At 35.6% G+C, this 15,292-nt stretch overlaps 1 protein-coding gene across 2 annotated transcripts in view; it reads left to right on the top strand.

Annotated features, from left to right (window-relative positions):
• EIF3H (eukaryotic translation initiation factor 3 subunit H) overlaps positions 1-15,292 on the top strand; it is a 94,001-nt gene that overhangs the window by 8,676 nt on the left and 70,033 nt on the right. For both annotated transcript variants that reach the window (XR_004300822.1, XM_032415598.1), the window contains exon 2: positions 11,818-11,974. Coding sequence is in view for 1 of the 2 variants with exons in the window: in XM_032415598.1 (XP_032271489.1) it covers positions 11,818-11,974 (157 nt within the window). In the remaining variant the exon portion in view is untranslated. The remainder of the gene's footprint in view (positions 1-11,817; positions 11,975-15,292) is intronic.

The following is a 15,292-nucleotide window of genomic DNA, read 5'->3' as shown; positions in this document are numbered from 1 at the left end:
AGCATGTTGCCAAATTGCTCTCCAGTATAGTTGTATAATACAGTTTATTTTCCCATGTGCAGAATATTGGAGTGCTGCTTCTTGGCACCATTGCCTAAGGAGTTATGATTTTTAAAAATCTTAGTCTTTATTTTTAAAATTACCTGTGCCTGTTAGTATGCTAACATACTTGTTACAATGATAAGTCAGTAAAATATTTCCTGTCCTCTGTTGGTGATACCGCATCTGCCCAAGTCACCCAGGCTTCTGGTATCATCTCTGATTGCTCTGTAGGGTTTTCTTTGGATTCTCTTAGGATCCATTTACATAGTTTGTGAGTCTATAACTGTGTTGTCTGCACTATTCATTTCTCACTCTCCTTTCTGAATTATTGCAAAAGTCTCATGTGACTGGTCTTACAGATTATATTTTGTACTTGGCCATCACACATAATGCTGCTGAGAAAATAATTATTTTAAAGGACAGCTGTAGTCCTAGAATGCAAAAACCTTTTGGAAAACCCCCTTACACAAAATCAAATCAAACTTGATAGCCTGACTATTAAGATCTTCTTTACCTTCTGTTTTTAGCCTCCAAATGAGGGCTTGTAGATAACTATTTTCAAGTTTGGTTTACGGATAGCCTTTAAAACAATTAAAACCAAAATATTTTCCTTTGAATAGAAGAAAACCCCTGTTTTTCATTTTGTGCAGAAATGCATAATCTTCAATTCGGTTGTGAGGGACCTCTTGAGAAAGGTGAATAATCACCTTGTTCTGGTATTACTGTGGTGTGCTTTTTAAAAGCTGAAGTCTTTTTAATATGTTAACCCTATTAATTAAACAGCCTTTTGGGTACACTTAGTACATAAATCAAAAAGCAAAAAAGAGTATGTAGTGAAAAGAAGCTCTCACTTTTCATCTCTGTTTTCAGCCACCCTCTTCCCAGAGGCAGTCACAGTTACTCTTTTTAATGTTTCCTTCTGGACTTATTTTAGCAAGCACTGCCTCCTGTTAAGGAAGCAGAAACAAACTATAATTGAACTGCCCACAAATCACCTAAAAGCCTTCTAATTAAGCAGTGGTCTATGCTCCTCAATATAACAAACTTAAAACATGTTAGGAGTAGATAGCTCCTAACAGTTTTGAAATTTTTTGATTTGTTATATATGAGAGGGGAAGTGAATTTTGTTCCAGCAGAGCTTTTTTAACACTCATTTTACTTTGGAAAAATTACTTTCCAGCTACATGTGGGAAAATTTGCAGATTGGTTATGTATATTGAGTTGGTAAAGTAAAAACTTAATATTCAAAATAAAACATCCTCATCACTTAACCTTTAATTGTGATTATACATTTGTATGTTTGATTGCATGATTGAACTATCTCATGACTAATTTTTTGAGGATAGCAGTGCTATATTCTGTTGAATTTCCCTTTTCCCCCTTTTGGCAACAATTATTAGTTGATTTAACTTTAAAATTGTGGACCATTGATGAGCATTAGATCCAAGAGAATAATAATGAAGTATGCTCTTTCAACTGAAATATTATAGAGGTGATATTGATTAAGTGTTTTGGAGCATTGCAACTAATCCCATATGTGTCAGGAGCAAAATATCTTTTTTTTTTTTTTTTTTTGCTATTGAAGTTACTTAAATTTCTTTCACATCAAAACTGAACAGCAGTGATTTAAATCCTATTTATTATTTGACTCAGCCCGTTATGAAATGGAACCCCTATCCCACTTGAGCCATAAAATGTGTTAAATTCAAGACTAATGCTGCTTTCTGCTTTTTGAATTTACATTTTGGCAGTAACTACCTTCTTTGTTCAGTGTTAGAAAAAAATGATCTAGGCTTAACCAAATAAGAAAACTGCCAAATTCACAGATCAGTCAGTGAAAGAAGCCAGAATTAAATGAAAGTCTAGTTATTGACTTTACAGAATATGCTAAGGGGAGATTCTGTGGCATTACAGTTTCTTTGAGACTAAAATTCTTCTATGGTAATAGCTGTTCTTTGACGGTGATTGATGTGAGAAATTCAGGCTGTAGACCTTACCTCCCAGAATCTACAAAACTGGAATAAAGCCAGTCTAGGAATCATGCATCCTGCCTGACCTCTTCTCCAAGTGGCCAGCAACTGGTGCAGTTGGTCTTTGCCGTTTTATTTCAGACTTCTAAGAATCTCTTGGAGTGGATCTAGTTTTTATTTTTAGCAAGATTATTGATGTTTTTAAGGGAATCTGCATACATACATAAACACACGTATACACTGCTGTTTTGAATAAAGACCATTTACTCTCAACTTTGGCTTTTTGATGCAGATTTAAAAAATCTTATTTTGAGGGCGCCTGGGTGGCTCAGTCGTTAAGCGTCTGCCTTCGGTTCAGGTCATGATCCCAGGGTCCTGGGATCGAGCCCCACATCGGGCTCCATGCTCCGCAGGAAGCCTGCTTCTCCCTCTCTCACTCCCACTGCTTGTGTTCCCTCTCTCACTGTGTCTCTCTGTCAAATAAATAAATAAAATCTATAAAAAAAAAAAAAAATCTTATTTTGAAACCCTGTGGTATTGGTTGTCATAAGAGAGAGCTCTAGATCAACATGACTGATAAGTCTTAACAAAACTGGAAGTTTGTTGTCAGGTAGTTGATTTTTAATAAGTTATATTTATATCTTATTAGACTGAAAAAAATTCTCTGAGGAATAAACTGAACATTCTGGGGAGGCAAGGGTCAATGCCATGAATATAACTGGCATATTCTAGTTACTAAATATTTGTTGGATAGGTGGACGGATGAGTGAATGGATTAGGTGAAATGTTTATTAGAGTATAGCTAATATGTTACTGAGAATTTACTAGGCACTGTGTGCTAGGTACTTTGGGTGGATAATTTTTTAATCCTTGCAACAGTGCTGTGAGATAGGCACTGACTGACTTATCCCCACAGGAGGTAGGTGAGGCTAGGATAGATAGGATACCTTGTCTAAGGCCACAGAACTGGCAAACTTTATTTTGGATTCTAGTGCTCCAGCCTCTCAACTATGCCATGTGATTTTTCTGTTTGTACAGACTAGAGGTTCACATTTGTGTATACAATCATAAGAATTAATTTTTAAGCTTTTACTAAAGCTTTCTTGCTCACTTGAACATTATTTTTTTCAGAAAGAAATAAATGTTAGTTCTAGAGTTACTATGTATAACAAATGGAAGACAGCAAATCAGCATTTGAATGTTGGAGCTTCAGCTGGGCTCACTCACTGGATAATTTACTTTCTTACCTCTGTCTTACAGAGCTTGTGATTTAAAGTGGCCTCCTGCTGCTGAAATAAGTTTGTTTTTACCCCTCTTAAAAATACAGTGTTCAGATTGGAATCAGAGCTAAGGGAATAGTGGTTTGACCCCATCTAAGGAGTATGCCTGTCCTCTCCTATAGAAGCAGCATGGGGTAGTAGAGGAACTATGGGCTTGATAGCCACACAGTTTGGAGTTCACGTCTATTGAAATATTGTTGTATTTTGAAAGACTTCATATCAGTGACATAAATTAAGAAGTGTTTGATTCTAAAGTTCAACTTTTGGACTTAGGAAAGAATGGTCTACCTGCTTCCATAAACCACTGCTACCTAAAGTATGGGTATGGTTTGTGAACTGTTCACTGTATGAGATAAGCACAGGATTGAGATTGAGTGTTTAGAAACTTTTATAGCAGTATGATATTGCTGTGATAGCCAAGAGTGTGATCTCTGGCCTTGTATTTTCTCTTTTTTAAAGTCACTCTTCCTGTAAGTTTTATTTTTTTACTATAGTATTGGTCTGTGAGGGATTGGAAGAAAATAAGTTCTTCACCATGGATAGTCTGAGAAGCCCTGTTATAAACTATTTGCATACCTATTTTCGCTAATAGCATCTTCCTATAACCAGAGTCTAATAATATTTAATAGAGCCATATATAAAATACTATTGTGATTATTAAATACCACCAGATTTACTTTTTTATTCTTGGCTCTAGTGGTAAAACATTTAAATACTTTCAGCATTTCTTTTATCTGTGAACTGTTTAAAAAAGATGAACAAGTGGATTTAGTGTTTTCTTATTCTAGGTGCACAATACAGGTTGCAACCTCTGAACATTCCCTGTGAACTTGGCTTTATACAGGAAGGTTAAAAATGGTGGTGTAGTTCCACAATTTAAAACTACTTATGTCCCTAATTTTAACTGGGCTTTCAACAGATCCTTTTTATGTCTTACACAGGGACAGTGGAAAACCTGCTGCTTTTCTTGGTGAAGATTTATTGCTGTTAGTTTGCTCAAAGTTTGAATTGATATTTTTGCTGATTTATAATTGGCTTATGTTAGGCTTCTCTTAAACAGATCTCTCTGCTTGTTGAAAACCAGTCTGTGTATCCAGAAGTTACCTCTTTGACCCCGGTGGTGTGTACATACGCATATTGTCCAGTCGTTTGTGTATGTGAGTGCAGTGACATCTGTGAATAGACGTGAAGAGTGACCCTATCAACCGGAGACTAGAATTTAAAGTCAGCAGGTGCTCAGGCTTATAGTTGTATTTTTTCATTTTCTTCTCCTTTCAAAGCCCACTTATTCACCCCCCCTTTTTACATACCTAAAAGAACATGCTAAAATCAAGATATATCCACATCATTCTGTCAACTCAGTAGCGTTGTCGAAAAGAAATTAGTGGGGTTTTTTTTGGTGAAACTTCATGCAGTAAATTGCTGTAATTGCTGGATTTTAAAATCTTTTCTGTTAACTTTTCCTTAACATTTGATGTTTTTTGAATTGAAAACAAATACATGCTTATTATAACTAAATAATAACAAAGATTCATAAAAGATATATCCTTCCACACCATTCTTGTTCATGCAAACATAAAAGCATAACTGCATGTATATAATAAAGTTTTATTACTATTAATTTTTAAAACTCTAACCCTTTGTGTGTTGTGGCTCTTTGGGAATCTGACGAATGCCACAGACCTTTCTTCCAGGAAAATGCCTTTAAGTATATAGAAATTATCGGTAAAATACCTAGTTAATCCCATTAAATTCCAAAATACTTTAAAATAATGGCAAAATTCTAAATGTTATACTTTTTTGGCTTCTAAAACAGTATAGTTTAATTTATTCTTGATTGCCTGGGCTTATTATAAATGTGAGTTATTATAAATTTGAGTTTATATATAGTTATACAAAACATATGTTATATGTAATGCAGGGATGTAGCAGTGGTTTTTTACCTGGTTCCTTATAAGCATTTCAGGGGATCTTTGAACTCTGAATTGAGAAAAATTGGTAGTGAGTACATATATGAATTGTTTCTTCAGATTTTAAAAAACATGTACAGGTTTTTAAAGTTAAGGTATTATTTATACAGAATAAAATCCACCTATTTTAAATGTATAATATGGTGTAGTTGTAAACAACTGTACAGTTGCCACCACATCAAGGTGTAAAATAGTTGCTTCACCCTACAGAGTGTGCCGATCTGCCATCAGTATCCTCCCCCTCACCTGGGCCCCAGGCAACTACTTAGGGGGTTTGTTTTGCCTTTTCTAGAATTTTATATAAATGAAATCACACAGTACATAGCATTTCATTTGACTTCTTTCAGTTAGTATAATGTTTTCAAGATTCCTCTCTGTTGTACTGATATTTCGTTCCTTTTTATTGCTGAGTAGTAGTACATAGAATGGATATACTACAATTTGTTTATCTAACTTTGGTGGCCTTTGGGTTGCTTTCAGTTTTTAGCTACTATGAATAATGCTGTTATGAGCAGTTGTGGATATATCTTTGTGTGGGTACATTTTCATTTCTCCTGGTGAATTCCTAGGAATAGGAATTTGGGTCATGTAGTAAGTTTATACTTAACTAGAAGATGCTGCAATTACTGTCTTCTACCTTTCCACCAACACTTTTCATGGGGTTCTAACTTTTTGGAAAGGTCTCAGTTTCCACTTTCCTGACTCAGAAGTCCAGGATACCATCTTTTGATCCAGCACAGAGAATGGATTGCAATCTAGCTCCTAGCTCTTGGGTATTATATCTATGTCTGTTGTACCTGTGGGTACTGCTGCGTTAACTCACAGGGTTAATGCTCTGGTTATCGGATTCCTTGTCTTGCTTGATTGGTTAAACTTTTTTTTTTTTTTTTAAAGATTTTATTTATTTATTTGAGAGAGAGAGAATGAGAGAGAGCACATGAGAGGGGCGAGGGTCAGAGGGAGAAGCAGACTCCCTGCCGAGCAGGGAGCCTGATGCGGGACTCGATCCAGGGACTCCAGGATCATGACCTGAGCCGAAGGCAGTCGCTTAACCAACTGAGCCACCCAGGCGCCCTGGTTAAACTTTTTAGAAATGCAGTATAGTCAACATTTTTATATGTCTGCAGGAGTAGAGGGGATTCAGTACTTCAAATTGGCATATTGCAAGGCCTAAAAATTCCAGATATATTTCTTAAATAGTTTACTTTTTAACCCTGAACTTTATTAAGAGTTGCTTTAATAGAGGAATTTTGTGTGGTAGCTTCATAGCCCTTATTTTACCAGGTGAAGATTGGCTCTGACACTAGTATTAGAAATATTGCTGATTAAAAATCATTGTAATACTTCCTGAAAGGATTTTGTTAATACATTGTATTTCATAATTCATCAACAAAAATTATATGAAATTGCTCATCTTGAATTAATGTAATGGTATCTTAAGACATAACTATTTCTGTGAGTAGATTGGGTTTATTATTTATATGCCAGTACTTTTGGTAAAAACATGAAAGTCTACTGCTCCCATCCTAGCGTTCATCCATCTCTAGGCCTTTTTGTTCTGCTAAAGTATGACTTGTGTACTTCATGAAAAGTTAATATTAGCATTTTAATTTGAACTCCATAGCTGGCAAGTATTCTCTTCACCCAAGCTAACTGCTTGGTCTTCACTTCTCTGCTCATGTGTTGTCTCAGGGAGGGGCCTTTCCTGGGTCATACACGTTAAGGTTACCTCCCTTTCATGCCTCTGTTTTTTTCTTCAGAGTGTGCTTCACTATCTATAATTTTCATTCACTTTCTTAATTGTCATTCTGGAATAGTGGTTCGTAAAGTGGGAGAATCCCTAACACTTTTATAGAGGGTCTCTGAGGTCAAAACTATTTTCATAATAATATTTAAACATTATTTGTCATTTTTACTCTCATTCTTTATGAGTGTTTAATGGAGGTTTCTAGATGCTACATGCTGTGTGGTATTTAATTTTTTTTTTTTTAAGATTTTATTTATTTGCGAGAGAGAGAATGAGAGACAGAGAGCATGAGAGGGAGGAGGGTCAGAGGGAGAAGCAGACTCCCTGCTGAGCAGGGAGCCTGATGTGGGACTCGATCCCGGGACTCCAGGATCATGACCTGAGCCTAAGGCAGTTGCTTAACCAACTGAGCCACCCAGGCGCCCTACATGCTGTGTGGTATTAAAAGATTGAATGCGGAAGCAGATATGAAAATCCAGTTGTCTTTTATTAAACTAGAGAATAATAAGATTCACAAAAAATGTGAAACAATGTTATTCTTTTTTTTTAAAGATTTATTTATTTATGAAAGAGAGCATGCACACGCCCACAGAGGGAGAAGAAGAGGGAGAAGCAGACTCCCTGCTGAGCCAGGGAGCCCAGTACGGGGCTTGATTCCAGGAACCTGGGATCACGACCTGAGCTGAAGGCAGACGCTTAACTGCCTGAGCCACCCAGGTGCCCCACAATGTTATTTGTCTATCCTGATTAAAATTTCTTTCTGAAAATGTAAATGTTTCACAAAAGTGTGAAAGTGTCATTTTTTGTATCCTGATTGTTTTTATTTTGAAAAATAGTTATTTTTCACAAATGTAATTTATGACAATGTAATATATTTGTTATTGTTTTTAAGTGAATAAATATTTTGAACATTTTTTCAGTTTGAATTTCTAATATGTAAATATCAATATAAAAATTCTTTGAGGTCTTAGTAATTTTTAAGAGTATTAAAAGGGCCTCAGGATCAAAAACTTTTGAGACTTGCTATTTTAAAATATAAACCTCATGAAAGTAAAGACTCTTATGTGTTTGATTTTAGTTTCATTTTCCCAATAGGCCTGTCAGAGGTGACTGGCCTGTAGAAGTCACTCAACACATACCTAGGTGAATGGATTAATGAGTGAATGAAAGAAGGCAAAAATAACAGAATTCTCTTGATTCTGTGCACAGCTTCCAAATCTTTCTGTAGTAACTGGTCTTTGCAGATATCATATTTGATAGAAAATTACTCTAATTCATCAGCATAATCTTTGTTTTGGTCAGATTTAAATGGTTCCCTGGTATGGAATTGTAAGTTTTTGATATGGTTTTGATAGAGAGGTCTTAGAGATTCTGCTAAATGTTCCATTTTAGGGAGGATGGAAGATTTTATTCATCATGCTGATTAACTGAAATTTTAGGTTTGTTGGCTTCTGGTAGAATTAATTTATTTGGATATTTTAGATTGTTATTTATATTTTATCCTATAGTATTGAGAATACTTTGTGTCTTTGAAGTTAAATACTATGTTGTGTTTAGCCTTTTGGGCAAAGTTAGGTTTTCATTTTTTAAAAAGTCAGGCACTTTTAAAAAATAGTATTGTGTTCATTAGAGATTACAAAATAGTCTGCTTTACTTTTTCAAATTGCGCTGAATAATAAACAGTATTAGAAAAAATGGTTCCTCTAGGGTAATTTCAGCAGACCGGACATCTGTTTACTATTCCTTGCTAAGATCCACCCAACTTGAGAATGTGCAAACCTCAGAAAGCTGGGAGACTGTTCTGGAGATAGTTGATGTATTCAGAGACCAATACTGACTGTGCAGGGCAAATCAAGTAGGTTAATAAACACTTAGACCCAGAGTATGACAAAGTTTGGGAGGGGGTGTAGAAGAATTTGGTAATTTAGGATTCTACTGGCCAGTTTGTTTCCATCCTTTAGGCATAATATGTAGGAAAATCTTGATTTACCCATGAATTTGTAGGATAAACAAATCCGGTCAGCATTCATAAGCAGTCTTAAATTTGGGGTCAAGCTATAAAGCCTAAGTCTTACAGAACACTTGATGCTTCTCAGATGGATTGCTGGCATTACTTTCCCTCTCATCTCTGTGCTCTAGAGATTCTTCCAAGTAAGGCTTGAGTTCCTCTATTAGGGGGTGATATTTATGCTTTTATAAATAAAATGTTCACTTTTGGGTCTGTGTTTCTCAGTGTACTCAACTTTTCATCCACATAGGGAGTCTTAAAACAGAGGGATTTTAACCACTTGTGTGCATTGCAGTCCTCTGAGGAGTTAAAACAAAAACAAAAAAAAAAAAAGGAAGGCTGCTCCATACTTCCTCATTAAAAGTTAGAATGAAGTAGGATGTTAGAATCACCTGGAGAATCTAAAACAAAAATGAAAAGAAATAAAATCCCCTCAAAACCAATATAGGATTCTTAGCCCAGATCAGTTAACTCTGAATTTCAGAGGTTGGATTTAGGCCATCTGCTTTTTGTATTTTTTTTGCTTTTTCCTTTTGTTTTTTTTAAACACTGATGGCTCTAATATGTAGCCAGGGTGAAGACCTCTCTTCATTTATTTAAAAAAAAGCTCCGCAGGCCATTTTGATAAGCTGAGAACAAGTGATACAGAGCTCTTAAGTATGTGGGATCATTTGTGATGCTTATAAACAAAATATAGGAGTATGTTTTTGTTTTGGAGACTATTAAGCTTTCATGTATCTATTTTTAAAAGTAAGAGGAAGCATGACATAAACAGGATTAATTAAAAATATATCAGCCCTGTTTTAGGGACAGAGGCATATGGTTGGTTGGAGGGAGAGAAAATGAAAGGGCATGAGCTTGGCTGAAACAGGACTTTTGTGGTGGAACATTCCCATCTTGTGGCTTGTGAGAATAGTGCTGCTAAAGATTAGAAACTGTATTGCATTACAGCAGCTAGTGGCAGTTTCCTGTTGATTCTACTTGATGTCTAGTGATCAGGGCACAAAAAATTTGACCTCTAGGACCATTCCCTTAGCTTAGGTCTTTTGCTGCCTGACCCAGTAACCTTACACTGAACTTTTCTACTTCAAGCATCAAACCCTGCTTCTGCAGCCTAGCTACAGCGGCTTCTTCCAGAGCTTTTGTCCCTGCATTCTTTCTGTTTCAGCCTTGTTACTACAAACAAAGTTACTCAGTTATTGTGAAGTAATTATAAGTACCTTGAAGTCCAAAGTCATATTTCATCTCCCTGATTTAATAATTCTGTGTCAGATTGTCTCTGTTTCCTCATCTGTCAAATAAATGAGGAAATACTATTTCTCACTTCATGCTGTAGTTATGGGATTGAATGAGTCATTATGTGTAAGGTACTGTGGAGTGCTTGATGTAAGTGATTGATAAATGTTTAACATTCACTCCTTGAGCAAATAGATTCCGAGTATCTTTTAAGTGCCAGGACCTGTGTTGGGTGTTGAAGATGTGGTGAATAAACACATCTCTTCCTTTCTAGGAGACTATTGAAGAGGGGAGACCATAAGCAGAACAAGGATTTTTGTCTTGTAAATATGAAACATCTATGGAATATTTTTATTTGTAAATTCTTAGTTATTTCTGTAGGATATCAAAAGCTTGTATGTGAATTTGTTAGTTCTGATCAGGAATTTCCTTTTGACATCTTTCAAGTTTGAATTGCAAGCCCATTACATTACTTTTTGAACTAAAGAATTGAGATTTTAGCATGTGTGTAGGAAATAAAGGCATAAGATGTCACACTGAAGAATGAGTTAGCTTAGTTTTGATAAAATTTTTTTATATTTATAAATATATATATCTATATATGTTTATATTATATTTTTTATATTTTGAATGCTTTGGGTGGGAGGGATGGGATGGCTGGGTGATGGACATTGGGGAGGGTGAGTACTATGGTGAGCGTTGTGAATTGTGTAAGACTGCTGAATCACAGACCTGTACCTCTGAAACAAATAATACATTATATGATACTAAAAAAAATTAAAAAAAAGAAAAAAATTAAACAAAACCAAACCCTTATTTTCTAGGAATTATAACTAATGATTATTGTTACTGTGAACTTTTAAATTAATTTCCTGTCCAACCTTGCAGTGTTACCTCTTTATCTTTATGGAAATGTTAAAGGAGAGAGTAATGTAAGAGCCAGTTTTCCATTAGAGGTTATGTGGTGTATCCTGGTTGAGGAAAATTAGGTAGTGCTGGAGACTTTGTTCTCTTTGTTTTCTCTGTTACCAAATGTTCCCATTGTTGCTTCCTTTGGCTTAATGAGATGTTCTGTTCAGGAACCATCTTGAGATGTTGAGAAATTGTCAAGGGAACGGTTTGCTTTCAGGTTTTCAGGTAATTGAGTTTTTTATCTCTGTGTCTTATTGATGGTTTTATCATCTGTGTCAGGAAATTATCGTGCTGTTAAGAGATATTAATAGGACCACTTCCTCTGTAATAATTTTGGATTGAGGTAATACTGTTTGAAGGAGCTCCTGGATGCCAGATCTTTTGGGAGCCTTGACCTGAAGGTCATGAGTGCTGTACGTGGACATTTTTGACATGTCTTCAAACTCCAGGAGTTACAGATGTACATTTAGATTATGTGAGTTTTATTATTTCTGTCAGAGTAAAGGAATTGATTTATAAGAAACTTGGTTAGTTCTATTATATAATTTTGTGATTTTTGCAAACCCATAGTATGGTTCATTTTTTCCTTTGAAATAAAGGAAATAGAAACTGTATGGATGGTTGTTAAGGTCACTTCTGTATTTTCTTTTAGGTGGTATTAAAAATAATAAAACATTATCAAGAAGAAGGACAAGGAACTGAAGTGGTTCAAGGAGTGCTTTTGGGCTTGGTTGTAGAAGATCGTCTTGAAATTACCAACTGCTTTCCTTTCCCGCAGCACACAGAAGATGATGCTGACTTTGATGAAGGTAAGGGTACTCCTTTCATGTGTTTTTGCAGTGCACACAGATGGTTTTTCTTTTTATTTTTTTTAATTTTTTTTTTTGGAGAGATTTTATTTTTATTTTAGAGGGAGAGAATGCATGTGAGTGGGCAGAGGTACAAGAGGGAGAGGGAGACAGAATCTCAAGCAGACTCTATGCCAAATGTAGAGCCCAATGTGGAGTTTGATTTCATGACCCTGAATCATGACCTGAGCCAAAATCAAGAGTTGGATGGTTAACGGACTGAGCCACCTGGGCACCCCCACAAATGGTTTTTAATATAGTTCTCACCATAACCTTTGATTATCTCTTATTGGGAGTCTATCAGGCCAGCCTAATTCCCTTGATTACTGAGTTTCTTGAAAAAATCATGCAAATTCTTTGAAATGAGGATTTATATAAAAAACTTCATTAGTTTGGCCTCATTTGGAATTTAAGATTCTCATTTTAGTAATTTGGATAGGAGCTGTGCTGTTGTTAACTTTCCCATGATGAAATCAGCTTGCAAATAATTTACACTGTGAAGGGTAGGGATCATCATTATGTGTCCAACATCCATTTTCTTCTGTAGTATTTTGACTTAACATTTAAGAGGATGAGCTTAGGGTGCCTGGGTGGCTCAGTCGTTAAGTGTCTGCCTTCGGCTCAGGTCATGATCCCAGGGTCCTGGGATCGAGCCCCATATTGGGCTCCCTGCTCCGCGGGAAGCCTGCTTCTCCCTCTCCCACTCCCCCTGCTTGTGTTCCCTCTCTTGCTGTGTCTCTCTCTGTCAAATAAATAAATAAAATCTTAAAAAAAAAAAAAGATGAGCTTAACTATTTCAGAAAGAAGACACTGAGCATAATTGCTTTGTTAGCAAAGGCCATTAGTAGTTAAAGTTCACACCAAAGGCCAAGGTCAGTAACCTGAAAGATTTTTTTTTAAAAATCTAGTTAAAAATAATTTCCCACGTGTCTGAACACTCAAGGATCATTTTCTATATAACTTTTTTTTTTAATGGTAAGAACAAGTAGTATAATTTACCATCCTAAACCATTTTCGAGTGTATAGTATAGAGTGCTAACTATATGCAGGTTGTTCTGGAACAGATCTCTAGAACTTTTTCGTCTTGCAAAAAACTGAAACTCTATATCCTTTGACCAGTTCCTCTTCTTTTCCCCCTTGCCAGCCTCTGGCAACCACCATTCTGCTTGCTTACTTGCTTGCTTCCTTCCTTTTTTTTTTTTAAAAAGATTTTATTTTTAAGTAATCTCTATACCCAAAGTGGGGCTCAATCCCATGACCCATAAAAGTGAAATGAAATGATGCGATATTTGTCTTTTTAGAGACTGGGTTATTTCTTTTTCTTTTTTTTTTTTTTTTTAAGATTTTATTTATTTATTTGGGAGAGAGAGAGTGAGAGAGAGCATGAGAGGGGAGAGGGTCAGAGGGAGAAGCAGACTCCCCACTTAGCGGGGAGCCCGATGTGGGGCTCGATCCTGGGACTCTAGGATCATGACCTGAGCTGAAGGCAGTCGCTTAACCGACTGAGCCACCCAGGTGCCCAGAGAGACTAGGTTATTTCACTTAGCTTAATGTTCTCAAGGTTCATCCATGTTATAGCATATGACAGGATATCCTTTTATAAGGCTGAATAATATTCTGTGGTATGTATATACCACTTTATCCATTCATCTGTTGATAAATATTTAGATTGTTTCCATCTCTTGGCTCTTTTGAATAGTGTTGCAGATACCTCTTCAAGATCCTATTCAGTTCTCTTGGATATATACCCAGAAATGGGATTTGCTGGGTCATATAGTAATTCTATATTTAATTTTTTTAAGAACTTCCATACTGTTTTTCATAGTGTTTATACCAATTTACATTCCCCACCAGTAGTGTGCAAGGGTTCTGATTTCTTCACATCCTCTCCAAAATTTTTTTTCTGGTTATTTATTTATTTTTTTGATAGTGATCCTTCTGATAGGTGTGAGGTGATACCTCATTGTGGTTTTGATTTCCATTTCGCTGATGATGAGTGAGCATTTTTTCATGTGCTTGTTGTCCGTATGTATTTTTTGAAGAAATGTCTATTAAGGTCCTTTGCCTGTTTTTTAGGATGGTTGTTGTTGAGTTGAGGAAGATCTTTGTATATTCTGGATACTAACACTACCTTATCATATGTATGGTTTGCAGATATTTTCTCCCATTCTGTAGGTTACTTTTTTACTCTGTGGATTGTTTCCTTTGCTGAAGCTTTTTAAGTTTTATGTAATCGATACTGTCTGTTTTTGCTTTTGTAGCCAGTACTTTTGGTGTAATATGCAAGAAATTATTGCCATGACCAATGATAGGAAGCGTCTTCCTTATTTTTTCCTCTAGGAATTTTATGCTGGTATCATTCTGCTTTGATTACTGTTGCTTTGTAATGTGTTTTGAAATCAGGAAGTGTGAGGCATTCAGCTTTGTTTTTCTTTCTCAAGATTTTGGCTATTTAGGGTTCTTTGAAATTCCATATGAATTTTAGGATTTTTTTTCCCTATTTCCATAAAGATGCCATTGGGATTTTGATAGGGACTACATTGAATTTGTAGATCACTTTGGGTAGTATGGACATTTTAACAATATTAAATCTTCAGTCTACGAACACAGGATGTCTTTCCATTTCTTTGTGTTGTCTTTACTTTCTTCCACCTGTTTTGTAGTTTTCAGTGTACAAGTTATCCCCAGGTGTTTTATTCATTTTGGTGCTGTTATAAATGAGATTTTAAAAAAAATTTTCCTTTTTGTCATTTGTTTTCTATGTAACTTTTAACTGATGACTTTTCACTTGGATAAAATGTTACTTATGTAATTTGATTTCACATACTCATAGTACCTTGAAGATATAATAGACACTGAACATATTCTTGCTAAGGTTAGTACCTTGATATTGCAATTTGGTCTTACAAAAATCATTTTTTCATTAAAGTAATACCTTTAGAAACTAATCAAAGCTATTTTATTCTAGGCACTTGGGTATTTACATTTTTAAAAACTTTTGTGCAGTATGCACCTTTTTGTTTTTAAGCTGGCCAAGCTCTCCTTGTTTCATCTAAACTGTATATTTCATCTGAACTACTGTGATACTATCAGATTACGGTTGGGATTTCTCTGCACTCCATTCTGGCAGTATTAGGATATCTCAGTTCCTCTGTCTACCAGCATATCTGGAGATGCTTAATTATATTGCAGTAATAACTATTTTAGAGTTAGAAGACTAGAGGAGAAGACAAGGGATTGTTAACATAGTTTTTTTGGTTTGTAAGTGAGGAGTCTGAG

This window comes from Phoca vitulina, unplaced genomic scaffold (genome assembly GCF_004348235.1).
Source record: "Phoca vitulina isolate PV1807 unplaced genomic scaffold, GSC_HSeal_1.0 scaffold18, whole genome shotgun sequence".
NCBI classification, from domain to species: domain Eukaryota; kingdom Metazoa; phylum Chordata; class Mammalia; order Carnivora; family Phocidae; genus Phoca; species Phoca vitulina.
The sequence above is the reverse complement of the archived record's forward strand: the minus strand, read 5'-3'. Positions and strand labels throughout refer to the sequence as shown.